The 24,535-nt window shown below is 57.1% G+C and overlaps 3 protein-coding genes and 1 long non-coding RNA gene across 11 annotated transcripts; 3 read left to right on the top strand and 1 right to left on the bottom strand.

Annotated features, from left to right (window-relative positions):
- Positions 1-214: 214 nt before the first annotated feature.
- On the top strand, positions 215-2,172 carry NDUFS8 (NADH:ubiquinone oxidoreductase core subunit S8). Of its 4 annotated transcripts, none has more exons than XM_050975307.1 (8): positions 274-341; positions 500-566; positions 1,046-1,093; positions 1,176-1,238; positions 1,324-1,413; positions 1,495-1,667; positions 1,745-1,873; positions 1,959-2,172. In XM_050975307.1, the coding sequence occupies exons 3-8, from the start codon at positions 1,054-1,056 to the stop codon at positions 2,088-2,090; spliced, it is 627 nt and encodes a 208-aa protein (XP_050831264.1). In that variant the 5' UTR covers positions 274-341; positions 500-566; positions 1,046-1,053; the 3' UTR covers positions 2,091-2,172. The 4 variants fall into 4 exon arrangements, with proteins under 4 accessions (XP_009095389.2, XP_050831265.1, XP_050831264.1 ...); XM_050975309.1 differs by having other exon boundaries at positions 288-341; positions 1,006-1,093; XM_009097141.4 differs by lacking the exon at positions 500-566 and having other exon boundaries at positions 215-341.
- Positions 2,173-3,669: 1,497 nt separating this feature from the next.
- Positions 3,670-9,051, top strand: TCIRG1 (T cell immune regulator 1, ATPase H+ transporting V0 subunit a3). Of its 2 annotated transcripts, none has more exons than XM_050975292.1 (19): positions 3,670-3,717; positions 4,038-4,215; positions 4,463-4,541; positions 4,648-4,877; positions 4,966-5,060; positions 5,229-5,355; positions 5,434-5,516; positions 5,636-5,729; positions 5,800-6,559; positions 6,637-6,776; positions 6,996-7,153; positions 7,231-7,321; positions 7,402-7,520; positions 7,697-7,910; positions 8,012-8,116; positions 8,190-8,300; positions 8,387-8,507; positions 8,594-8,765; positions 8,856-9,051. In XM_050975292.1, exons 2-19 carry the CDS (start codon positions 4,099-4,101, stop codon positions 8,935-8,937), a joined length of 2,898 nt encoding a protein of 965 aa, XP_050831249.1. In that variant the 5' UTR covers positions 3,670-3,717; positions 4,038-4,098; the 3' UTR covers positions 8,938-9,051. The 2 variants fall into 2 exon arrangements, with proteins under 2 accessions (XP_050831249.1, XP_050831250.1); XM_050975293.1 differs by having other exon boundaries at positions 3,685-4,215; positions 5,800-6,012; positions 6,409-6,559.
- A 49-nt stretch (positions 9,052-9,100) lies between these two features.
- TBX10 (T-box transcription factor 10) lies at positions 9,101-10,811 on the bottom strand. Its single transcript, XM_009097268.1, has 8 exons — positions 10,757-10,811; positions 10,367-10,550; positions 10,174-10,275; positions 9,936-10,107; positions 9,692-9,847; positions 9,557-9,624; positions 9,379-9,467; positions 9,101-9,324 (listed from the first exon to the last, which is right to left on the bottom strand). The coding sequence occupies exons 1-8, from the start codon at positions 10,809-10,811 to the stop codon at positions 9,101-9,103; spliced, it is 1,050 nt and encodes a 349-aa protein (XP_009095516.1).
- Positions 10,812-16,370: 5,559 nt separating this feature from the next.
- LOC115485404 (uncharacterized) lies at positions 16,371-23,777 on the top strand. Of its 4 annotated transcripts, none has more exons than XR_007777750.1 (4): positions 16,371-16,638; positions 18,420-18,536; positions 19,786-20,056; positions 22,319-23,777. It is a non-coding gene; the product is annotated as an uncharacterized LOC115485404 (long non-coding RNA). The 4 variants fall into 4 exon arrangements; XR_007777748.1 differs by having other exon boundaries at positions 19,786-22,824; positions 23,110-23,777; XR_007777749.1 differs by adding an exon at positions 17,530-17,646 and having other exon boundaries at positions 19,786-23,777.
- Positions 23,778-24,535: the final 758 nt, after the last annotated feature.

Raw genomic sequence — 24,535 nt, 5'->3', positions numbered from 1 at the left:
CTCCAGAAACCCGACGGAAAGCTCCGGAGGTTCGGGAAGCCCTGGAAGAGCGGGAGGCAGCGCAACGGCACGCCTCCGCCATGAACGGGCGCTTCCGCTTCCGCCCGCCCTCGGACACGCCCCCCCTCCCTCTCCACCAATCGCCGCGCAGCACTGCCGCACTCTATCCAATCAGCGACGCTTGCCCCTCCTTCTTCCCGCCCCTCCCGTCCTTCGTGGGACTCCACCAATGAAAAGCGCGTCCGCCGTCGCTCGCCCCGCCCACGACGCGCCGCCGCACGCGCACGCGCAGTGCCCACGGGGGCGACCAGGGGTCAGGACGGCGGAGGGCCCTTGGGCAGGTGAGGTGGAAGGGGGGGCCCGGGGCAGCCTGGAGGGCCAGGGGGGCGGCCCGGGGCTGTGCTCGCCCCCGGTGGTGTGTAGTGGCCGCCCAAATCCCACTTGGGGCAGAGGGGGCGGCCCGGACACTGCGCTACCCTCCGCCCCATCCTCTCCGAAGGGACACACACAGGCTGAGCGGGGACTTTGGGGGTGAACAGGAAGGATCGGTCCCGCGGGGGGCTCAGGTGGGTGCGGGGCGGCGGGGGGGGCCCTGGGGATGGGGATGGGAGGACGCCTGGGTCCCTTGGAGGGGCAGGACATCAGGGCCCCTGGATCCTTAGGTGTGGGAGGGGACGGGACAGCTGGGTGCCCCTGGGAGTGGGGCGTGGATGCCCGGGTCCCTTGGGGGGACAGCTGGGTCCCTTTTAGGGGGTGGACAGAATACTTGGGGGATACACTTGGGTCTCTTAAGAGGGGGCTGGAAGGAGGGACAGGATGCCTGGGTGCCTTGAGAGGGGTTGGGAAAAGAAACAGGATGCTTAGGTCCCTAGGGGGAAGCACTTGGGATTCCTTGTGGAGTGTTGGGACAGGAGTGCCTTGGGGTCTGGGTCTCTTTGGGTGGAGGGGTGGGGATCAGGATGCCAGTGTCCCCCATGGCTAATGGGGGGCCCCTTGCTGCCCCAGTCCCTTACTGGTAGTTGCTGAGGTTCCTTCTGCACCCCAGGACCGGCCATGGCAGCGCTGCGACTGCTGTACCAGGCTGCCCGTGCAGGTGAGGCCACTCAGGAGTTCCCAGACCTCCTGAACCCCCCAAACCCCATCATAACCCTGCTGACCCTCCTGTCCCTCCCCAGGCCCCCTGGCCCCACTGGGCTCCCTGCGCCCGCTCAGCACCAGCACCCCCAGAGACTGTTACAGTGAGTACAGCCATGCCAGCCCTGTGGGGGCTCAGCTCCCACCCCAGGGCTCTGCAGGGTGGGCACAGCTCCCCTATTCCCGCAGAGTATGTCAACGTCCGGGAGCCGGCCATGGACATGAGATCCATCACTGATCGCGCCGCCCAGACCCTGCTCTGGACCGAGCTCATCCGAGGTGAGACCCTGCTCACCCTCCTCATTTGTGGGGTGACCCCCCCTTCCCAAATATGCCATAACCCCTCCTTCTCCTCCGCAGGCCTGGCCATGACCCTGAGCTACCTTTTCCGTGAGCCGGCCACCATCAATTACCCGTTTGAGAAGGGCCCTCTGAGCCCGCGGTTCCGTGGGGAGCACGCGCTGCGCCGGTACCCGTCCGGGGAGGAGCGCTGCATCGCCTGCAAGCTCTGTGAGGCTGTGTGCCCGGCACAGGTGAGACTTCCTCCCCCTCCTCCCCCTCCTCTTCGTCCTCACCCGGGGCTCCAGCCGTGACGGTGTCCCTGTGCCAGGCCATCACCATCGAGGCCGAGCCCCGCGCCGACGGCAGCCGCCGCACCACCCGCTATGACATCGACATGACCAAGTGCATCTACTGCGGGTTCTGCCAGGAGGCCTGTCCTGTGGATGCCATCGTGGAGGTGAGTGGGGCCTGCAAGGTGGACTGCAGGGACTCCCTTTTCCTGCCATGGTGACCCCAAGGGTGACCCCGTCCCACCCTGGCAGGGCCCCAACTTTGAGTTCTCGACGGAGACGCACGAGGAGCTGCTCTACAACAAGGAGAAGCTGCTCAACAACGGCGACAAGTGGGAGGCCGAGATTGCAGCCAACATCCAGGCTGATTACCTGTACCGGTGACGGCCCCCACCCACCCCCCAAATAAAGTGTTTGGGTGTTCTCCCCCTCTGTTGGCACGGTGGGTGCCAGCCCCTTCCCATAACTCCGTGTCTTTTCCTTTTCAGTGCTGGGGTCAGACCCCCTGACCCTTGGGGGAACCCACCCCTGGGTGCATGGTTGTGTTTTGGGGAGGAGGATGCGGGTCCTGGGGGTGCTGGCACCAATGCTGGGGTAGGGGGTGGTTTGTGGGGAAAGGTGTGGGAGGTGGAGGGGGGCAGGCAAAGATGGAGGAGCAGTGCTGGGGGGATTTAGGAATCTGGGAGGGTAATTTCCAGCTTCTGAGGGCAGCCAGGGTGGGGTGGCCTGGTGATCCTGGCAAGGGGGGGTTCACAGTGGTACTGGTGTGAGGGTCCCAGTGATGCCTGTGATCTGGGTGATCCCAGCAGAGGTTCCTGATGGTACCAGGGGGAGCCTCTGGTGGTACTGGATGGGTGTCCCAATGATGCTGGTGTGTGGGTACCAGCGTGGGGTGCCTGGCAAATCTACAGTCTCGTAGTGGTACCAGTGTGGGGGTCCCAGTGATCCCAGCAGGGAGATCACAGTGCTACCAGTTGTTAGGGCTTGTCCCTCAAAGGTGAGAATAACACAGGGGCAGATTAGAGTGAAAGGACTCTTAATGAATGGTGTTTTAAGTATGTATGTGTAGGGTTTATTTTAGAACAGTTGGGTGGCAATGGAAAGCAGCTATGTAGGTGTTCTGGTCATTTTATCTACAGTAATACAGCTACATGAGAGCATAAAAATGTTACTTTAAAGAAATGTCTTAAGGGAAAAAAGAACTGAAAGATAAGGGTAAAAACAAATCACCCCTGGCAGATCTCATGACTTAATTGTTCCAGTAGTTGTCCCTTGGTCGAAGTGACGATCTAGATCTGCCAGCGGTGGGGGAAGAAGCCCACAAAACACAGTCTGATGGGTTAAAATGCGATCAGACTCGGGGGGAATGCCCGGGTTTCAGTCCTCTGGTGAAAGGTCTCAGAAATGAGTCTCAGTGCTTCGGGCGTCTTTGATGCTCAGTGATCTCTTTTCAGCTGCCTCTCACGGCGGCGCAGTTCAGCCTTCCTTCTTCCGGAGGGGAAGCATTAGAACTGAGCCAGTTGTGCAAGGGAGCGCCAGAGCGTGACGAGAACGGCGATTGCGCCTTGCAGGACGCACGCAGTGATAGTTCACCCCCTCTGTTTTATGCAGATTGGGCAGTAGCACCCCAAACCTCTTCTCTCCAAGGATGTCAGTCTGGCCCCAGCAAAGCACCCTGGCTCCTGCACAAATGGGGATTGTTTGGAGTAATTTCTCACTCACAGTCAGTCCGCTTTCACACCGGTGCGGGGGTCCTGCTGATTCTCGCGGGCGGTTTCCCGGCTCCGGGAAATGTTTCCCATTTCCATCCTCCTCGGGGGATGTCGCGGGGGTCCTGTCTCCGAGGGGCCGCTCCCCAGGCGGTGCGGGGTGCGGTATGTCCCGGGGAACGGGTTTCCAGGGGGGCGGCGGGGCCAGGCAGGCCGGTCCCTCCCCGGGGCCGGGCTCTTCCTGGGGAAGAGGAAGTGCTGGATCCCGGCCGAGCTGGGCGGCGGGGGGGCGGCACGGCCGGGTGGGTCCGGAGAGGGTCCGGCCCGGGGCGGTCCCGGGGCGGGCAGTGCGCTGGCCCTGACTCAGAGGCAGCTGAATGGGGCAGGGGAAGCGGGGGTTTCGGAAGTACTTTTCCAGTCCGGTGCTGGCACAGCCGCGTGTGCCTGAGCGGGCCGGTTTCCCACCGTCGCTGCACGGCGACAGACCGGTTCCGTCGCTGCAGCCGCCGAGTCAACGGGGCGACCTCTGCCCTGTTGTCCCGCTTTCCCGCCCTCACACCTGAGGAAGCTCCGTTTCCCATTCTCATCCCACCCCATTCCCTCCTGTTCCGTTCTGTCCCAGTCCCAGGTGTGTGCCCTGACGCCTCCGCACTCCGGGCCGGACCGGGCGTCTCCGAGGGGCCATGGGGTCCCTGTTCCGCAGCGAGGAGGTTTGCTTGGCCCAGCTCTTCCTCCAGTCGGCTTCTGCCTACAGCTGCATCAGCGAGCTGGGGGAGCGCGGGCTGCTGGAGTTCAGAGACGTGAGTAGGGGCTGGGGGGCGTTTTGGGGTGTCTGGGGTGCAGGGGGTTCGGCTGGGTGGGCCTGGGTGCGCTGGGTTTGGGGTGCTCTGTGGTGTTTGGTCTGGTCAGGTTTGGGGTGGGTGTTCTAGAGTGCCGTGGGAACTGGGAAATTGGTGAGGCTGGCTTTGGTGCCTGGGCTGCCTGTTCCCCCGGGGTGCTGAATCCCCCGGTCCAGGGTGGGGCCATGCCTTGACTGTACCCCCGCAGCTGAACCCCAAAGTGAGCCCCTTCCAGCGGCGCTTCGTGGGCGAGGTGCGGCGCTGCGAGGAGATGGAGAAAACCTTCAGTGAGTGCCGGGGGGCCGAGGGCTGACTTTGGGGGGGCTTCTCAGGGGAACGCCCGGCTCGGCCCTTCAGTCTGACCATGTCGTCGTCCCCCCCCCCGTTCTCCAGCCTTCCTGCAGCAGGAGCTACGGGCCGCGGGGCGGGTGCTGGGGCCGTGTCCCGAGAGCCCACGGGCGCCGGCGGCGCGGGAAGCGCTGCGGGTGCAGGAGCAGTCGGAGCAGCTGGCGCAGGAGCTGCGGGAGGTCAGCCGGAATCGTGCGTCCCTGCGCGGCCGCCTGCAGGACCTGCGCCAGTACCTGCACGTGCTGCGCGAGGGACAGCGCTTCACCAGCCTGCCGGTGGGTCCGGGGGTCCCCGCCGACCTGGGGCTGCTGCATCGTGCCTCAGTTTCCCCCGGGCTCATCCCTCTGCTCCGCATTGCCGCAGGCTCCCCTGGGCTCCCCGCCGCGGCCGCGGGCGCTCTCGGAGCGTGAGCCCATCCTCGACCCCTCCCTGCACCAGCACCTCGAGCGCAAGATCAGGTGAGAAAGGGAACGGTGTGGGGCGGGGGTGAAGAGGGGCTCTGGGGTAGTGGTGTGGCCGTGGGGCAGCTGGGAAACTGCAGGATAAGGCTTGGAGATGACCTTTGGGGCAGTGGTGCAGCCATGGGGCTGTTTGCCTGTCCCAGCACTCATGCTGTGTCTCTGCAGCTTCGTCGCCGGCGTCATCCACCCGTGGCGAGTGACTGCCTTCGAGCGGCTGCTGTGGCGCGCCTGCCGCGGGTACCTGGTGGCCTCCTTCGTGGAGATGCCCGAGCCAATGGAGGACCCAGCCACGGTGAGGCAGCACCCAGGGCGAGCTGGCACGGCTGTGGGGGCTGGGACACCAGAGTGACACGGACTGTGCTGTCCCCAGGGCGAGAGCATCACCTGGGTCATCTTCCTCATCTCCTACTGGGGCGAGCAGATCGGGCAGAAGATCCGCAAGATCTCGGCCTGGTGAGTGGCCACGCATCCCCCACAGGGAGTTTATTTAGTAGCACCCACTCCGGACCCTGCTGCGGGGCCGGGCTGGTCAGCCCTGACACCCCTGACGCGGTGATGTCCCTCTGTCCCAGCTTCCACTGCCAGGTGTATGCGTACCCGGAGAGTGAGGCCAGCCGGACAGAGGCCATTACCAGGCTGCACAGCCAGATCCAGGAGCTCAGCGTGGTGAGCTGGGTGCCATGAGGGGATGTGGGGGCCACGCTTGGATTGCCATCCCTGACACAGGTGCCCGCAGACGCTGGAGGAGACGGAGAAGTACCTGGCGGAGGTGCTGGACAAGGTGGCGCAGGTGCTGCCCACCTGGCGCGTGCAGGTGCAGAAGATGAAGGCCATCTACCTCGTCCTCAACCAGTGCAGCTTTGATGTCACCAAGAAGTGCCTCATTGCAGAGGTCTGGTGCCCCGTGCGGGACCTCACCCAAGTGCAGGATGCCCTGCGCCAGGGATCTGTGAGTGGCTCCGTGCACCAGGGATTGTTCAGGGTTCCCATGTCCTTGTGCCTGGGTTTCTTGGTGTCCTATGTTTTCATGTCAAGGGTTTGTTGGTGTCCCCATGTCCTTGTGCCAGGGGTTGTTCTGTGTCTCCATGTCGTTTTTGTGGGCTTGCTCAGTGTCCCCATGTCTTCATGCCAGAGGTTTCTTGGTGTCCCTGTGTCTCCTCATCATGGTGGACCATGTGCCAGGCTGGAGAGGATTGTGGGGTTGGTGCCAAGAACAGGCTCCGGGTGCTGGGGGCTGGTGCCAGGAAGGGGGTTGTTGCGGGGTGGGTGCCGGGGGCAGGCTCCACGTGCCAGGCAGGAGAGTGCCAGGCGTGCCAGGATCAGGTTCTGGGTGCTGTTCCTGCAGTATCAGAGCGGCTCCAGCGTGGAGTGCTTTGTGCAGCGCGTCCCCACCTCCGAGAGCCCCCCCACCCTCATCCGCACCAACAAATTCACCGCCGGCTTCCAGAGCATCGTGGACGCCTATGGGGTGGCCAGTTACCAGGAGGTGAACCCTGGTAAGGCCCCCTGGCACCCCCTGAGGCCCAGGGCTGAGAGGGGACACCTTGTGTAACGCAGTCCCTGTGTCCCACAGCACCCTACGCCATCATCACCTTCCCCTTCATCTTCGCCATCATGTTTGGGGACGTGGGGCACGGGCTGCTCATGTTCCTCTTTGCGCTCTGGATGGTGCTGTACGAGGACAGCCCCCGCCTGCGGCAGGGCACCAACGAGGTGGGGGCACGATGGAGGGGTGGGACGGATGCAGTTACAGACATGGGATGGCGCTGGGGACACGGAGTGGGGTTGGAGGTGTGGGACATGTTGGGGATGTGGGATGGGGTTGGATGATACAGGAAGGGGCTGGTGGCTTGGGACAGGGTCAGTATGGGTCAGGGTGGTGTGGGGCAGGGGAGGTGGTGTGGGACATGGGAGCCGTGTTTGCCCCCCTAGATCTGGCTGACATTCTTCGAGGGGCGCTACCTCATCTTGCTCATGGGTGCCTTCTCCATCTACACTGGCTTCATCTACAACGAGTGCTTCAGCAAAGCCACTGTCATCTTCCCTTCTGCCTGGAGCGTGGCCACCATGGCTAACCACTCCTCCTGGAGGTGGGGTCGCACCCCCGTGCCCCCTGCTCAGGTCCCCATCTCCCTGCTGGCACTGACACCTCTTGCTCTGCCCCCAGCTCTGCGTACCTCGCCACCCATCCCTCGCTCACCCTGGACCCCAATGTCACTGGTGTCTTCCGAGGGCCGTATCCGTTTGGGATCGACCCAGTGAGTGTCCCAGGGGGATGACAACAAGGTGGGACCCTCTGTGGGGTGGTGCAGAGTCTCACCCACCTTGTTTGTGACAGATCTGGAGCTTGGCCACCAACCACCTCAACTTCCTCAACTCCTTCAAGATGAAGATGTCAGTGGTGCTGGGCATCGTGCACATGGGCTTCGGCGTCGTGCTGGGAGTCTTCAACCACGTGTGAGTCCCTGGGCTGCACCCACGGGCTCTGGTCATGCCAAGGGGACTGGGATTGGACTCACCTGGGTGGGATGGGGTGGCAACTGGGGTCCTGTACCCCCGCACCTCGGTGAGTGCCGAGGACGTGCAAGGGTGTGAAGGGACAGGCTGAGCATGGCCAATGTCCTCCCACCCAGGCACTTCCAGCAGCGGCACCGGCTGGTCTTGGAGTTCCTCCCAGAGATGATTTTCCTCCTGGCGCTTTTTGGCTACCTGGTCTTCCTCATCTTCTACAAGTGGATCAAGTTCAGTGCTGCTGACTCCCGGGTGGCCCCCAGCATCCTCATCCACTTCATCGATATGTTCCTCTTCACCTCCAATGCCGAGAACCTGCCACTCTACCCGGGGCAGGTACCACCCACCACCCTGGCGGGCATCTACTCCCCACCCCGGCTGGGAGAGCGGGTGTCAGGAGTGGGGGTAGACCCCAAAATGCTGTCCTTGTGCCCAAGGTGCCAGTGCAGATGGTGCTGGTGGTGCTGGCGCTGGCGTCGGTGCCTGTCCTGCTCCTGGGGACGCCGCTGTACCAGTGGTGCCGGCAGGGTGCCTCGAGGATGGTAAGGCCAGGGGCTGTGGGGGGCTCCCTGGGAATCACGAGGAGGTCTGACTGTGGGTGCTGTCCTGGTGCAGCCAGTGACCACAGGGGAACAGGAGCCGCTGCTGGAGGGGCAAGAGGCTGGGAACTCTGTCAATGCCACCACGGAGGATGTGGAGAGTGGAGGGCACAGCCCTGCCGCCAAGGTGAGGGGCATCCAGGGGGGCTTTGGTGGTGGGATGAGGATGTCTGTGCCCCCTGCTGATGTCCCATGCCCCCTCCCTCCCTGCAGCACCTGGACTTTGCTGAAATCTTCATGCATCAGGCGATCCACACCATCGAGTACTGCCTGGGCTGTGTCTCCAACACCGCGTCCTACCTGCGGCTCTGGGCACTCAGCCTGGCACACGCCCGTGAGTCCCCTTGGTACCCCGTTGTCCCACTAAGAGCCAGACAGATCCTCACTCCCCCCTCCTGCTCTTGTCCCTCCCATTCCCAGAGCTCTCGGAGGTCCTGTGGACCATGGTGATGCGGAATGGCTTCGTGGGGCTGAGCTACGTGGGCGGCGTGGTGCTGGTGCCCGTCTTCACCGCCTTCGCCGTGCTGACTGTGGCCATCCTGCTGGTGATGGAGGGGCTCTCTGCCTTCCTCCATGCCCTGCGCCTGCATTGGTGAGCCCCCAAAGCTGATGGGTTCCTGGGTGGGTCTGGGTGGGGGTGACAGACCCCCCAGAGCACTCCTCAACCCCCTCTCCTTGCCAGGGTGGAGTTCCAGAATAAGTTCTACGTGGGTGCTGGGTACAAGCTGTGCCCCTTCGCCTTCGCCCCGGACACCTGGGAATAGCCATGCCAAGGGGATTCCAGGGGCTCGGAACATCAGCTGTGCCCCAAATTCCCCCCCATTGGATCCCTGGAGCCTCCTTGGTGGTGAATAAAGCCATCCCTGTGGCTCCCCCCAGCTCTGCGTTGCCATTGCTTGTGCAGGGGGTGCTTGGGGGTGGCCCCCGTCACTGCTGGCCATAGCCAAAGGTGGGGGCTGCGGTGGGGCCGTAGGTGCTGAGCTGGGGGAAGGCGGGCAGGGGGTAGGGCAGGGTGCGGGGTTTGGCTCCCACATAGACACCGGGGGGGCAGGTGAGGGGCTGGAAGGTGGGTGCCGGGAGCTCGGGGAAACTGGGGGGTGCTGCTGGCTGTTGGGGGGCAGCAGCCAGAGCCCCATGGCTGCGTGGAGCCCCTGCAGGGGGAAGCGGCAGCAGCAGCGGCTCAGCCCCCCCTGCAGCCCCCCTACCTTTCTCCTGCTTCTCGGGGTGGGGGGGCAGCGGGGTGGCTCGGGCACGGGGCATCGCCCCCAGCAGGGACCCTGCTGGCACCCCGCACCTGCAAGAGACGTGGGGTAGGGTGGGGGCTCAGGAAGGTGGCTCAACATCCTCCCTGTGGTGTGGGGACAATGTCCAAGGGTGCCTTACCATGGCTCAGGGTCACCATCCCGAAATCCCTTGGCAAAGGGGTTGCTGGCAATCTTCAGCTGGGTGATCTGCGGAGGGGAGCTGGGTCAGTGAATCCCTGGGAGGGGCCCCAATTTCCATCTGGCTGGTGCTCACCCGGTGGTTCTGGTAGGCTGTCACTGCCATGAACTGGGTCTCGGGGAAGCTGAAGGACTTGAAGTTCTGGTGGGCGAAGCGCTCGCTGTCGCGCCGCGGGTCCACAAAGACGACGTGGAAGCGGGGCTGGTAGCGGTGCATGGAATTGAGGATGATCTAGGGGTGGAAAGGGGAGGTGGCAGGACCCCCCAGGCAGGGATGCATTGTGTCTCCCCCATCACCCAGCCCGCAGCGGGATCCTCACGTGGCCGTTGTCATCCAGGAGGTTGTTGGTCAGCTTGAGCTTGTCGAAGGACACGATCTGCCGCATCCACTGGGCGCCCTTGGCTGGGGAGTCGGGGTGGAAGTGCACGCGGCCAGGAGCCGCCGGCTCGGCCCGGCCTGCTGCCAGCCAGGATGAGCTGTGGAAGGCGTATCTGCAGGGCAGGGAGGGGCTCAGCACCCCCAGATCTCGTCCCCTGCCCCCACTGCCCCATCCCCACCTGTATCTCTTGTCGTCCAGCGGGATGAAATCCATGAGCAGGACATAGTCGGCCAATGGATCCAGCCCCGAAAGCTTCACCTGAAATGTGGGAAACATCCTCCTGCACAGGGAGGGGGGTGGGAAGGGGATGCCACCCACACCTTTTTAGCCCCCCACACCTTTTTAGCCCCCCACGCCACTCCGGTTCCCACCTGCCGGCCTTGGTGACGATCATCTCAGTGCCCAGGCGGTTGAACTCCTCCCAGAGGCTGCCCATCTCCAGCCGTGCCGCAGCGTGGCACACATGCCGGTTCTTGCCGCTGGCCCCCGGCCCCTCGCCAGCCCACCCGAGACCAGGGGTGCATGGAGACACCTCAGCTGGGCTCCCCAGGAAGGCTGCAGTGGGTTGAAGGGGTGTTGGTTGGGGGGAGCAGACCTTGGGCAGGGCCGCCCCATCACACCCTCCCTCCACAGAGATGGTGGCAGGATCAGGGTGTCCTGTCCCCCACCACAGTGCGGTTTTATCTCCATCCCCCCACACCCCAAAACGCCTCAGGACTCCACCACTGGGTGCAGGGGGTGTTGTCATGGGTGGGTTTTACCTGCCATGGGTGTGGTGGGAGGGCAGGAGGTGTCTGCGGCTCCATTGCCCGGCATGGTGGCAGCAGGACCCTGCCAGAGCCCCCTCCCAGTGCAGCGCCGGCTCTGCAGTGTCCCTGCAGCCTGCCGGGGGTTTTATGCCCCAGCTCGGGGATGGAGAGGCGGGGGCTGGAGCCGAGGTGGTCCTTGGGGGCTGGAGCACGGCCCCCTTGCCCAGCCTGCCTTCGCGCCTTGACGCGGTGATGATGGACGGGAGGTGAGCAGTGGCACCGCTGGGATCACCCCCAGTCTCCAAACAGGGCTTGGGATGCCCCGGGCTGGGCAGGGACATCTTTCTTGGGGTCTTCTTGTCCCTTCATATCACAGATCTGAGCAGGGGGAGGTGGGGGCTCCCCCAGGCAAAGTCCCTCTCGGTATGTGGCCGTCACCACCTGATAATGAAAACCACGGTGAGGTGTTGAGGCATTGGCAAAGATCCACTGCTCCAGCAGAGCCTCTGCAGCTCCAGAGGGAGGAACGAGCTGCCCCCTCCCCATAACCCCCCCAGGGTGGGTCCAGTCTGTGCCCTGGTGCCTGGGACCCCCTGTGCCCCTCATTGCAGTGACAGCGGGAGATGGATGGGGACAAGCAGGCGCCGCAGGGTTGAGGGCTCTTTGTGGGAGGTGACAGACACCGGGATGGGGCAGACACCAGGAAAAGGAGAGGGATTGCTCCAGAGCCCCCCTACTCCCCTCCAAACTGCACTGGGGCCATGGTCGCTGTCTCATAGCACATCATGGAGTGTGTTCTAGAGGAATGAGGGATGCTGAGGCTCTGGAGGACCAGGGGATGTCCTCGTGGGGATGCTGATGGCTTTCTGTACTTGTTGGTGTCCCAGTGATGGCAGCACTGGCCTGAACTCCCTCCCTGTTCTGCAGAGTGGACATTTTCTCCCAAGTGGGGCTCAGCCTTCTGTCCAGCCTTGGGTTCAGCCCTTGAACATCGTAACACAGAGGGGGTCCCGTGTCCCCGTGGGTCAGCCTGGGCAGCTCCTGCATTTGGGACCAGGGCCAGGACTGACGTGAAGTGGGGAGGAACCACCTGCCCAGGCTCCCCCACATCTCCCACACGTGTCCGTGCCCCGCGGGGCCGGCTCAGCCCCATCCATCTCCCGCTGTCACCGGGCTTGGCTGCGGGGCCGGTATCGAGCGCCAGATGAGGAGGTGTGAGAGAGGCAGAGCTGACAGCGGGCAGGAGGATGGAGGGGGCTCAGCCCTGGGCAGGATCAGACCTGCCAGGGCTCATCCACAGCTCCTGGACCTCCTGGGTGGAACTGGATGAGCTTTAAGGTCCTTTCCAATCCGAGCCATTCCAGGATTCTCTGGCTGGTGAAGATGACTGCAGGTGGGTCTCCTTGAACCCATGTTGAAGGACGTGGTACAAAATGGCTTTTCAAAATGAACTTTTTGGTCCCAAATGGGCAAATGGGAGCCAGAAAAAACTTCAAAAAAGGTTAGCAGTGAATCTTTCTCATGTGCAATAACTGCCCCAGACAGCAGGACAGGCTGGACAGAGCTGTGGAGGTTGTGGTGGCCATCAAAATGGAGCAGAAGAAGAGCGTTGGCACACAGTCAGATGACTCCTTGCAATGAGCCTCTGACTCAGCTGGAATGGGGAAGTGAAAGCTGCTTGGGGGGCAGTGAGGGGAGAAGAGGAATTGACCCTGTTTCGCAGGGAGTAGTGAACAGCCGGCACGGCGGGGTCAAGAGGGAAGTGAGAAAGGCAGGAAATAACAATACTAATTTCTGAGCCAGAAACACGTGTATCTGTTAGGTAAGAGTGGGCAATTCTTGAGCAGCAGCTGGCTCTTTATTTATTTTATTCATTAATGTTTAATTTTTTTTCTTTAATTTTTAAAGCCCTGATTGAGAAAAGAGGAAGAGAATTTTAGCAGATAAAGTTGTATGTACCCTGGAAGTGTCCAAGGCTGCATTGGCCAGAGCTTGGAGCACCCTGGTCTAGTAAAAGGTGTCCATGCCCATGGCAGGGGATGGAACTAGATGGTCTTTAGGTCCCTTCCAATCCAAACAATTCCAGGTTCCATTTGCTCTAGGGAATGTGTAGTATGAAAGAAAATTGATAATTGCTAAGATAAAGCAATAATTTCCTTTAAAATGTCCATTAATGTTTTTTCCCCTCCCATGTATAATGAGTAAAAGACATACTATACAAATATAATTATGTAGAAATAGAGAAGAATTTTAAAAATCTTTCAAACTCAAGTCTCCAGGAAACCAGTTTGGTTTTGCTTCACTCCTGCTGACACCGTTGTGCACGTGAGCGGCGTCGCTCCATCAGTGCGGGCATCCATTCCAGTGTGCCGTGGGGATCCCAGCCCTAAAACCCCAGCATGGATCCCAAGGCCTCTGGGGAAGGCTCATTCTGTTTTCAGGTGCTCCAGAGACCCTTTGGCAACTGCTCATGTGGGGAAGGTGTAAAAGTTGAAATCTTCCAGCCACGTTAGAGGATGGAACAGGAAAAACTTCCTGGTTCTGGAGAGACTGATGGGGCTTGAGGACTTCAGCTCAAGGACCTCAGGGGTGACTAAAGCTGCCATTAACTAAAGGGTGTGACTTTAAGTGGTTTTGGGACAATTTTTTGCTGGATGGGAATGGTCATAAATTGGATTAGGATGGGGGTGGTTTTCCCTTGAAGCTGCACATGGATGAACTTGCAATCAGGAATGCTGGTCTCATTTTAATTGACCCAAATTGATTGGAAATCACTTCAGTGGTGGCTGTTGTCAATTTAATGCAACACTAATTAATGTGGAACATTAAGGCAGGATGTTATTGTATTTTTTACTGTATTTATTTGTCCCTAAATAAGAACATCTCCCTCCCCCCCTGCAAAATCTCATCCCTTCCAGGGACAGAGCATCCACAATTCTCTGGCCCTGGCACAGCTGTCCAAGGCCAGGTTGGACAGGGCTTGGAGCAGCCTGGGATAGTGCAAGGTGTCCCTGCCCATGGCAGAGGTGGAACAAGATCAGCTTTAGGATCCCTTCCAACCCAACCCATTCCAGGATTCCATAGTTCTGTGCGCTGTATTCAGGCACACCTGGCTCCTTCGATGCCTCCAAACCTCCTGATGTTGTCCAAACTGCCCTCACCATCTCCTCCCCAGTGTCTCTTTCCACCCAGGCAAGGTGATTTTCCATCCCAGCTGCAGTTTTCTGATTATTCCTGCTCCCAGGTTTCAGGACTTGAGTCATCTCAGCCCATCTCATCCTCTCTCCTTGTAGGCTTGGAATGAGTCACCACAGGTTCCCCTGATGGAGACAATGTGTTTGGGGGCTTTGACTCATCTGATCTATTTAAAACAGTTTTTATGGAAAAATGGCACGGATTTCTCCACTTGCTGCCTGGTGGTGAAGGGTGGTGGGGTGACAGAGTCATGTGGGAAATGCAGGATTTATTCAGAGCAGGCATGCTCCGGGCACAGGCTGAAGAGTCAATTTGAGGCTCAAGGGCTGAAATTCAGACTATAATCATCACCAGAAAGTGTAAAAATAATTTGTAGCAGGAGAGTTCCTGAAGGGCTTTCCCTTTATCCCAGTTTGCAGTTGGAACACTTCTCCAAATCCTGGGCTGTCTCCCAACTCCTGAATCTTGATTTTCTACATCAATTCTTTATTTCCCTGTGATGCCTATAGATCAGTTACATATTTCAAGAGATAAATGTGTAGATGTAATTATGTATTTCTAAGAAAAAATGCTTTATATATATTAAGAAAATACATATAAACATTTCCTTTAAATATTAAAATAAATATATTGAAATTATTTTTATATGTTTGTTAATATATAAAATAATATAAAAATTACAAATATGTTATATATGTATATAGAAGTAGGAAATCAATCCTCTAGTTTCCATTTAACTTTCTGAAATGATTGAATTTATTTAACTAATTGTGTTTATTTATCAGTGCAGGTCTCCTCTCAAGGAGCTGCTTCTAAAGTAACCAATTCCCAAACCATTCCAGGATTCTGTGTCACCGTGTGTGGGTCTCACTGGGACATGGCACATCCTCTTCTAGGCTACCCTGAGCATGTTGATCCATCTCATTCTACCTGAGATGTCACAGGATATGAAAACCTGCTCCAGCTGCACCCAGGAGGAAAGAGGAGCCAAAATCTTGCTCCAGGTTTGTGTTGGGTACAGGGAAAAAATCCTTCCCTGGGAGCGTGGTGGCACAGGTTGCCCAGAGGAGCTGTGGCTGCCCCTGGATCCCTGGCAGTGTCCAAGGCCAGGCTGATCCTGGTGAATCCTAGTACAGCCTGTTGGAAGGTGCTCTACTGCCCTGCACGAGGATCTTATGGAATTTGAGAAGGAAAGCAGGTGCCACGATGGAGATCCTTACCCCGGGAGGGCAGGGATGAATATTCCACACCGAGTGCAGACCTGGCATCAGCCTCTCAGCCGGGATGAAACCTGATCCCTGCTTTTAACTGAATTCGTTTCCCTTCTGTGTCTCTGACCCTTCCAGCAAGCAAAGGTTCCTTGGGTAGGAAAAAGCGAGGCTGAGCTCGGATTAATCAAAACACTGAAGTCAGTTTTTGGCAGGGCAGGTTTCCAGATGCAGGCAGGTGGAGGCTGCCCCCGGGGAGGACTCAGCCCCCAGACCGCTCGATTTTCATTATCTCTGACAGCTCCAGCACCGCCCCGGTGTCCCCTCGCCTCCGGCATCTCCTGGTGGGTGATGAAAAGCAGCTCCAAATCCTCATTATAGCACCGGGAGACCAGACACATGGCTTGTGGGACATGTGAAACGGGATGTCAGGTTCTGGGGATGAGGCTCAGCCCTTCAGCCAAGGTTTATCCAATAACGATGATTTCCAGCTTTGGAGCCGTTTGTCAGGAGCCTGCGGCGCCTACCCTCGGTTCACTCTCTGGTGTAACTCTGTCAAGCCAAGATTAATGTTATCCAGGAGAAAAATCAATGTTTATTTATCCTATCTGTCACAGAGTGGGGTTTTAGGAGCTGTTGATCTCTCCCTGGTGAGCGGCAAGATGGAGCCTGAATTTATCTTTTTATCTCTAAATGAAGAATCACAGCTAGAGCACAGTGAGGTGAGACAAAGCCCGGCTCTTATTCCTAGTGCTTTCACCCAGAGAAGCTCTTCCTGGGACAAGGGGAGCAGGTATTTATTCCTCAAGTGCTCAACCTGGACTGGGAACACTCAGAAAACAAGAAAATTTTCATTTTTCCAGCAGGCACTGGGAAAATCGTAGACTTCTATGTGCGAATGGTTGGAGGAGCACTAAGAGGAAGCCTTGGAATTTTTTGATGATCTATCCTGATGCGGTATTTCCCTCTTTAGTGCCCAAAAATTCCCCTGTTCCCGCGGCTCCAGCCGGGGCTCATCCGACGGGCGGCGCGCACGTGCTGCCCTCTGCGTGCGGAGCGCGGTACTGCACCCAGGGGCTCGCGCGTGCGCAGTGAAATAAACGTGTCTCACAGCAGTGCGCATGCGCAGTCTGGTCATGTCGGGTGGTGGCGGGGGGCGCATTCCCGCCTGTGTCTCGGTGCTGCCGCCGTGTGGGAGCGCCCGGCACTGCAGGCGCCGTCCCCCGGGAGGGCCGGGGCGGGCCCGGCCTGGGGCGCTCGGGCCCTCGGCCCTGAGGGGGGCCGGGCCGGCTCTGGATCAGCGGGAGGATGTGCCGGGAATCGAATTTGCTTCGGAAGGCACCGCCAAGCGCATCTAAATTCTTGCTTTCCGATTCTGCAGCAAAGAACACGTCTGACTCCTCGGCCTCAGGGACATTGTCAGTACTTTCCGTAGTGCTGTCCGGGAATGGGAACAGCTGGTGGAGCTCTGGCAAAACACCTGGAGACCAGGTGAAATCAGAAACGGGATTGTTTTGGCTGCTGGGGAGTGTGCCTTCTTTTCCAGGTGATCTCTGTCACAGTAGCTTCCTAGAGCTGGAGTAATTTCCAAGCAGGGAACTTGACTAGGAAGCTGCTAAAAGAACTTTTGTCCACATTTATTTTATCTCCCAAATGAAGATGCCTAGAGAGGCAGAGGTGGGGTCTTCCTAACAAAAGAACATCCCAGTCCATCGGTGGTAGAGGGCTTAAAGTGTGAGTGGAGGTGCCAAGGACACTTCCAATTCCTTAGTATATGAATGGAATTTAAATGAAATATCCAAATCCTGGCAAGCTTGTGTGAACTCCAAAGCCTCTGCAAGTGTTTTACAGCCAGGGAGGGAGACAAGGGTCTGGAGTCTCTCCCCAAAAACTGGCTGCTGTTTGTTTGACCAGGCATAGGAATGATTGTGTGTTCCCTGGGGCTGTCCCTATGGAGAAAGGTTTATTTATGTGCCCTAGGTTTATTCAGGGTATCTTCAGAATGATGGAGCCAGACCTCTGGGAAGGGCTTTAATGCCCATTTTCCCCATCCCTCCAGGCAGCAGCCCTGGAGCACTTGAGCCAAACATGGCCAAGGTGCCCAGTGCTGGCAGGAGGCAAATCCAGGGACTGGACAGTGGGAGTTTGCACTGCTCCTGGAATCCCAGACCTGGAGCTGTGCTTCAGAGAGCCCAGGAGACCCTGTCTCACTCAAACCTCATTTAAAGCTCAGCATCTTCCCTGCCCCCTTGGAATTATTGCTGCTCCCTTTGCTGCTCTTCCTTATTTTTATTGTTTTTTTTGTTGTTGTTGTTGTTGTTATTGATGTCATTGGTACAATTGTTACTATTATTGTAAACTCTCACTCCATCTCTTCCATAGCCCTCTGCTTCCCAGAGATAGTGCTTTAGGAAAGCCCCTCCAGCCTGGGAAGGAGCTTTTGGCTCCAGACACGTTCCCAGTGCCCAGGAGCAGCAGGACCTGTGCTGTTCCCAGCAGGTGAGGCAGAGGTGCCTTTCCTTCCTTCCCTGCTGCACTTTGGCTTTTTGAGGAGTCTCTGGGGGTCTGAGGGAGAAGTTCTTTGTCACTCCAGGGCAGAATTAGCCCTGGTCCCACTAAAAGCAGGAGGAATCATTTTATCCTTGCTTTTGCATACACATTTTGTGATTTCTCTCTGTTGCTGACACCGTGTGGTGAAGCAGCAGCTCCCAAATTTTCAGTGCTGCTCTCTGGAACAGTTTTTATTTGTAGAACCATTAATTCCCTGCTGGAATCCAGTCACAGCCCCCAGATCAATGTGCAGTTTAAGGTCCTACACCCTGACCAGGAAAATTTCCTCTTTCTAGACATGGAAAATGGGGGAAAACTCAGGCTGGAGTGGAGCCAGGGTACAGAATGGGGGAGTGAGGCAGTGTGCTCTGCCCAGCCTGGGGTTGGCACAGGGGCTCTTCCCTGTTGGATGACACCTGTGTGGAACAGATCCTTCTCTTCCAAAGTCCAATGGCAAAAGATTTAATAACTCACAAGTGAGGCCTGGAATGAAAATGGTTCTGTTAATATTAGGCAGAGAATGTGGTAAGAAAAAATGGGCATCTTTTTTATGTATGAAAATAGTAGGGAATAAAATGTTGACAAGGGGCACTTTTATTTGGTGTCACCTTTCATTTTTTATGGATAGAACCCCATAGTGAGCAATCAGAACAGAAGTAGGAAAGCCAGGAGCCTTTGACTTCCAACCTTTGATTTAATTTCCATTTTCTCCTCTCTTTCAGGACAGGAAAAACCACTTAACTCATCCCATCTTTGCCCAAAGCTTTGGTGTTTGTGCAGCCAAACCCAACGGGCTCCAGCCTGCACTGGAGGGCCCCTGGTCCTGCCCGTGGTGTGGGGTGAGTCCCCAGCTGTGCCCAGAGTGTCACAAACCCAGAGGGATCTGCCCTGGTTTCAGGCTGTCCTTGCCCTGGTCCCTGCAGTCCCCAATGCCTGAGACCCAGAGAGAGCCCTGTCCAAAGGGGCCTTTGTGACCTTGCCAGGAACGTGGTGGCAGCCTGGGGAGCAGGTGGGAGCTGGGAGCTGGGCAGTGTCTGGGACTGACCCAGGGCAGGGCAGTGCTTACCTGGGGGGGGTTGGCCCCACAGGCTGAGCTCAGGCAGGATCAGGGCCACAGATGCTGCATTTTGTGCACCCTGAGAGTTTCTGTCCCCCCTGGGGATTTCCTGCTGGGATGTGGCAGCACAGGGAGCAGAATTAAACCTGCAGCTCCCGTGGGCATTGCTGGCCTTTGTCCCTCTGTTGTGCCATCTGACTGTGGCAATTTGCTGCTGTCACTGCCACTGCCACCCCACCTGGGGGCTGTGTCCTCCTGGCAGCCCTTCCCAGCCCCAACACAGCTCCAGTGGTGCCTCTGTGCCTGTTGGGAGCGTTTGCTGGGAATGTGCCTCCCCCCTGGGAGTATCCTTTTGTTCCAGAGCAGACTCCAGAGCTCTTGGGCTTCTCAGCTTCAGGGTTGGATTCCAGAAGTGCCTGGAAGGAAGAATAACAGTGAGGTTTGTCCAAGTGGTGCTTTCAGACCCCACCTGCCAGCCTGTGCCTTGTGCTGGAGGTTGTTGTGCCTTGGCACTGCAGGGAATGAATGTCCCCTTCCCCTTTCAGCCCAGCAGATCCCAAAGGCTCTTACAGGAATATTTATCCTTTACTTCCCTGTGTGATAACTGAATCTCCCCCTGCTGTGAGCCATTCCTTGAGTTCTCCTGGAGAAAACCTCATGGCAGAGGAGTTTGCAAAGAGCCCAGAGCTGTGTTTGGAGCAGAGAGCTGCGTCTGCCTGTGCTGCCCCAGCCTGGCAACATCCTCATGGAACAGCCTGGGCAGATGGGATTAGATGGAGCAAAATCCCTTCATGCAAGAGGTTTTCTCCTGTGCAGCTCAGGCACGGGGCAGGCAGTGAACTTTGGAAATCAGCTGATTTCCCCAGAAAGCATCACTCCCTCAGCATGAATGACAGGACCTGTGCCCACTGCTCAGGAGTCACCCAGCCAAAATCAAGGGCAAAGGTTGGTTTGGATCTGAGAACTGGAAGTAACTTTGAAAGAGAAGAAATCACCTTTCTCTTCCTTCCTTCCTTCCTTCTTTCTTTCAGATGCTGGAATTGCCTCCCTGGATGTGCACTGAGCTCTTGCTGCAGGGAACTGCCAGGACTTAATGGTGGTGAGTTCATGTTCTTCTCACTGGGGAATTGGAAATAATTATTAATTAGTAATTGCAGAAATGTTTTCTGAAACCTTTCCTCTTTGCTGGTAGATCTTCTCTTTCTGCCTTGGAAATTACAGCTGTTCCCTGCTGTCCTTTGCCCTGCCTGAATTCCCTGCAGCTCCACTGGGAAAACCTGGGATAAATCAGAGGGAACAGAGGTGACATTTTTAGCTGAAAACCTGGGGCAGTTGAGAGGGGACACAAGAACTGTTTGTGTAGGAAAATGAGAGGGGATGTCAAGGGGAGCAAGGTGGCATTTTTGAGGGAAAAGCTGAGGTGATGATTAGGGGAGAGAATGCAAATTTTTGGAGTAGAAAAGAGCTAATCAGTATTGTACTGGAAGGAAAATTTTGGGGGGTAAAACAACACAGTCTGTAAGGGACAGAATGAATATATTGGAGCAAAAATGAGGTAGTCATTTTTAAGTAAGGAAAATTTTGGAGACAAAACGTGACAAAATCTCGAGTAGAGAATGAACACACTGAGGAAAAAATGAGGTGATGAGTGCTGAGCATGTAGGGAAAATCTGGGGGCTAAATCTGAAATAATCTCTAGGGGAGAGCATGAACATACTGAGGTGATGTGAGGGAATCAGCTGTGGGCAGAATGGGGATATTTTGAGGGGCAAAAATAATATTAAATAATCTGTAGGGATGAGAATGAACATTTTGAGGTAAAAATGAGGTCATCAATAGTAGATGGAGAATTTTGGGATCAATAATGAGAGAAGCTACATGGTAGAAAATATAATGAAGGGAAAATGAGGGAATCAGTAGTGGACAGGTAGAGGAATAACAAAATAATCTAAAGGTTGAGAATAAATATTTTAAGGTAAAATGAGGTAGTACATTTGGGACAGGTAAGGAAAATTTTGGGAGTAGAAGTGGAGTAAATCTTGAGGGAGAGTGAACACACATAAACTGAGGCAGTCACTAGGCAAGGAAATTTTGGGGGTAAAACTTGGGAAGATCTGTAGGGCAGAGAATGAACATCTTGAGGGGAAAATGAAGTGATCAGGAGTGGACCAGCTAGGGAGAATTTGGGGGGCAAACCCTGAGCTAATTTTTTAAGAAGAAATGTTTTTGGGGAAAACTGATGTGATGTGTAGGGAACACAGTCTGGGGATAAGACAGACTTAACTTGTGTGGTTTTGGTTTTACAATCTAGGGGACAAAATAGGCATTTTGGTAATAAAATCTGAGCTAATCTGTGGGTGAAAAAATTAATATTTTCTGGTAAAAATGAGGTAATCAGTACTGGGCAGGTAGGGAAAATTGAGGGGGTAAAATGTGAGATTATCTTTTGGAAAGAGCAGGAAGATCCTGAGGTAAAATTGCTGTGGACAGGTGGGTAAATTTGGGGGGTAAAACTTGAGGGATTTGCCATGGTAGAAAATGAAAAGGACTATTTTGAGGTAAAAATGAGGTACCCAGTGGTGGAGAGGTAGAGAAAATTTCAGGGGTAAAATCTGAGGTGATCTGTAGCAGAGAGGATGCACTTGATGGGCTAAACTGAGGTAATCAGTTATGGACAGGACAGAGAGGGAGATTACTGAGGGGTAAAAAGTGAAAGCATCTGTAGGGTGAAAAATGAAAATATTGAGGTGGAAATGAGGAAATAGGGAGTGGACAGGTAGGGGAAGTAATGGGAATAAATCTTGTGGTAATCCCCTGAGTAGAGAAACAATGCTTTCTTGTAAAAAGTGAGGAAATCAGGAGGGGACAGGGAATATTTGTGGGGGAATGTGAAGTATTCCCCAGGGAAGAGAATGATCATCATGAGGTAAACTGAGGTAATCACTTGTGGACAGGTAATGAAAATTTTGGGTATAGAAATGGATATTTTTTCCAGGATGGAGAATTAGTATTTTGAGATAAAAATGAGATAACTAGTAGTAGACATGTAGAGAAGACCATGGGGGTAAAACTTCAAATAATCTGTAGAAGTATTTTTGAGGAAATATCTGATATAATTTGTAGGGGACAGGATGAACATTTAGTGGATGAGATAGACAAAACCTGTGTGGTTTTTGGTTTTAAAAATAGGTAATATATAGAGGACAAAATGCTGGGATTTAGAGAATTCCATCCATTCGGCTGATGAAATTTCCCAGCCCAGGGCTTTGGCTGACAGGGCAGCACAAAGATTGTTCCCTGTGTGGTGCCCAGATTTGGGGTTCAGCTTTGCTAGTCCAAATGAATTATACCCAGAGCCCTGAATTCCCTGCTGAATTCCTGCTGGAATAACCTCTCGGTGCCTCATGCAGCATGGATATTCCCACAGAGAGCTGCCTATTGAACACCAGCTGTGCCAGGAACGAGCAGAGGCTCCAAGGAAGCTCAGTGGGATCAGGACAAGGGCAGGTTGACATTCCATAGCATTTGCTATTTATAACCCTTTGCTATTTATTCATCCCCCAGCCCTACCCATGTTCCTGGGGGCACCTGACAGAGTTCCCTGGAATTCAGTGGACTCCACCCCCTGAGCTCGGGCTCCAGCTGATGTTTCACAGCAGCAGAGGGCGGGGGCCCTGCTGAGGCAGCTCCTGTGCCCAGCGGAGGACATCTCTCCCTGCAGGAGCTGAGCTCATTCCAGAGCCTCGGGAGTGGCCTCTGGGAGTTCTTTTCCCTGAGGAAAGGGAGGCACATCCCTGCCTTCAGGACACTGCAGTGTGACCCACCTGTGCAAGCTTCCCAGCAGTTCTGCAGCTCCAGCTGGCTCCCTGAAAAACTCCAAACTTCATCCAAACATTCATCTAACTCTAACCTTTTGTTTTAAGGCATCTCCGAGGGCATTGCTTGGGATTGAATTGCTGTGAGGGGAATTCCCTTGGCTGTAAGGCTGCTGCTGAGGATGTCCCCAGGCTGGAAGGGAAGGGACTGGGGTGCCTGGGACACACCTGGTGGGTGTGTGGGAGCTCCAGAAGGTGAGCACCGGGAATTGCTGTCCGAGCTCCTCTGCAAACCCAGCGTGCCGGCACTCCCAGGCCGTGGCAGCTGTTCCTTGGGGGGTTTTTGGGATGGCAGTGGGCTCTGCCCGAGCTGCAGCATCTCCGGGGGCCCGTTCAGAGCAGCCCCTGGCCGAGGAGCCGCGGGCAGCCCTCGATCCGTGTCCATCCCAGCGCTGCCCGGGCATCCCAGTGCCCGCCCCGGGCTGTGTTTGGCAGCTGCCTGCCACGGGCAGGGCACTGAGGCACAGCTCCTCCCTGCAGGCACCAAGGACAGGAGGGGCTGGTTCCCTCCCTGGGGCTCAGCCTCCTCCCGCCCCGCGTTCCCGGCCAGCTGGGCCACACGGAGGGAGCACCAGGAACATTCCTGGCAGGGAGCAGGAGTCCCCGAGGGCTCCGTGCAGCTCCGGGCCCGAGAAGCAGCCCCGGGCTGTGAGCACTCACCTGCAGGAAACGCCCCTCTGCAGGTGGGACCAGCCCTGACACTCTCCAGAACATTGGCCTTGGACCAAGGGAGCCCTCAGGACTTGTCTTGCTCTTTTCTCCCTGGAAAGGGACTTGGCATCAGCACCTTTACAGCTATTTAGGAAATGCTGGAAAAGGCAGGAAATCAGGAATATGGGAAGAGGTGCCAGCCAGTTCTACCCTAGAGCCATTCCAGAGGCTGGTGTACAAAGCAGCATTAGCAAAACACTTGGTGATTTGCATAGGAATTCCCTTGCTGGCAGCAGCCATTCCCATTCCAGGCAGGACCTTTCTCGTGACCCTGATATAGGCTCAGGTGCTTGGAGCAGGGTGCTGAGAAGGCCAGGATTCCGAGTTTAATGCCCACAAAGGCCAGTCACCAGCAATTGACCTGACGATCCTCGTGGCTCTTTCCAGTTCAGAATATCCTGTGCTCTGGAAATAAAAACTAAACAGTTTTCACTGGCTTTTTAAACCCAGAGGTTTTTGCATTGGAGAGTGCGAACCACAGGGAAAGTGGGGAAAAGGAGGGAGAGCATCAGGTCTCACCTGGCAGGTGTCGGATGAGCGGCCCGAGCAGAACCGAGCCCCGGTGGGCCCTCGTCCCGCAGGAGCGGCAGCGCCGGGCTCGGCCCCAGCGCCCGGCCCGGAGCGGCTCCTCCGGCCCGCGGCGATGCAGCTCCGCTCGTTCCGCTGAAACACGGCGGGCGAGAGCCCCGGGGGTGCGGGCACGGGGGCCGGGCCCCGCTCTGAGTACGATGGCCACCGGGGCTGAGGGGGCTCCGCATCCCCGCGGGGGCCGGGCCGGGAGCGCGCACGGTGGGGTGTCCAGCGGGGCCGGGAGCGCGCCCCGGGCCCTGCCGGCGGGGCCGCCGCACTCGCAGCAGCGCTCCGTGTCCGCCAGGGGGCGCCCCGCGGGGCGGTGGCGCTGAGGGAGCGGCCGGGCCTGAGGGGTCCCGGGGCCGGCCCGGGCGGTCCCCGCGCCCCGCCTGCTTCCAGCCGCGATCCAGCGCCTGCTCCCTCCTGCCGGGCCCGGTACCGACACAGCCTTGGCTCCCCGCGGCAGCAGCGGGACCTGCCCGGAGCCGAAGCTGGATCGTAGCCCCGCAGTGGCCGCGGTCCAAGCGGGAGCGGCAGCGCCGGGCTCGATCCGCGCCCGTTCCGGAGCGGCTCTTCCCGCCCGCGGTGATCCCGATCCCAGCCCCAATCCCGCCTCGGCTGTGCG

The sequence above is a fragment of the Serinus canaria genome, chromosome 5 (genome assembly GCF_022539315.1).
Source record: "Serinus canaria isolate serCan28SL12 chromosome 5, serCan2020, whole genome shotgun sequence".
Lineage (NCBI taxonomy): Eukaryota > Metazoa > Chordata > Aves > Passeriformes > Fringillidae > Serinus > Serinus canaria.
This window is presented reverse-complemented; position numbering and strand designations above follow the sequence as displayed.

Bases quoted from the DNA above. Each gene is read 5' to 3' on its own strand.
- TBX10 (XM_009097268.1), bottom strand. From the start codon at position 10,811: ATGCCGGGCAATGGAGCCGCAGACACCTCCTGCCCTCCCACCACACCC. The intron at 10,276-10,366 runs GTGGGAACCGGA...CTCCCTGTGCAG, and splicing joins ATCGTCACCAAGGCCGGCAG to GAGGATGTTTCCCACATTTC. The intron at 10,108-10,173 runs GTGGGGATGGGG...CCTGCCCTGCAG, and splicing joins CTGGACGACAAGAGATACAG to ATACGCCTTCCACAGCTCAT.
- NDUFS8 (XM_009097141.4), top strand. From the start codon at position 230: ATGAAAAGCGCGTCCGCCGTCGCTCGCCCCGCCCACGACGCGCCGCCG. The intron at 1,239-1,323 runs GTGAGTACAGCC...CTATTCCCGCAG, and splicing joins CACCCCCAGAGACTGTTACA to AGTATGTCAACGTCCGGGAG. The intron at 1,668-1,744 runs GTGAGACTTCCT...TCCCTGTGCCAG, and splicing joins AGGCTGTGTGCCCGGCACAG to GCCATCACCATCGAGGCCGA.
- TCIRG1 (XM_050975292.1), top strand. From the start codon at position 4,099: ATGGGGTCCCTGTTCCGCAGCGAGGAGGTTTGCTTGGCCCAGCTCTTC. The intron at 5,730-5,799 runs GTGAGCTGGGTG...AGGTGCCCGCAG, and splicing joins AGATCCAGGAGCTCAGCGTG to ACGCTGGAGGAGACGGAGAA. The intron at 7,154-7,230 runs GTGGGGTCGCAC...CTCTGCCCCCAG, and splicing joins GCTAACCACTCCTCCTGGAG to CTCTGCGTACCTCGCCACCC.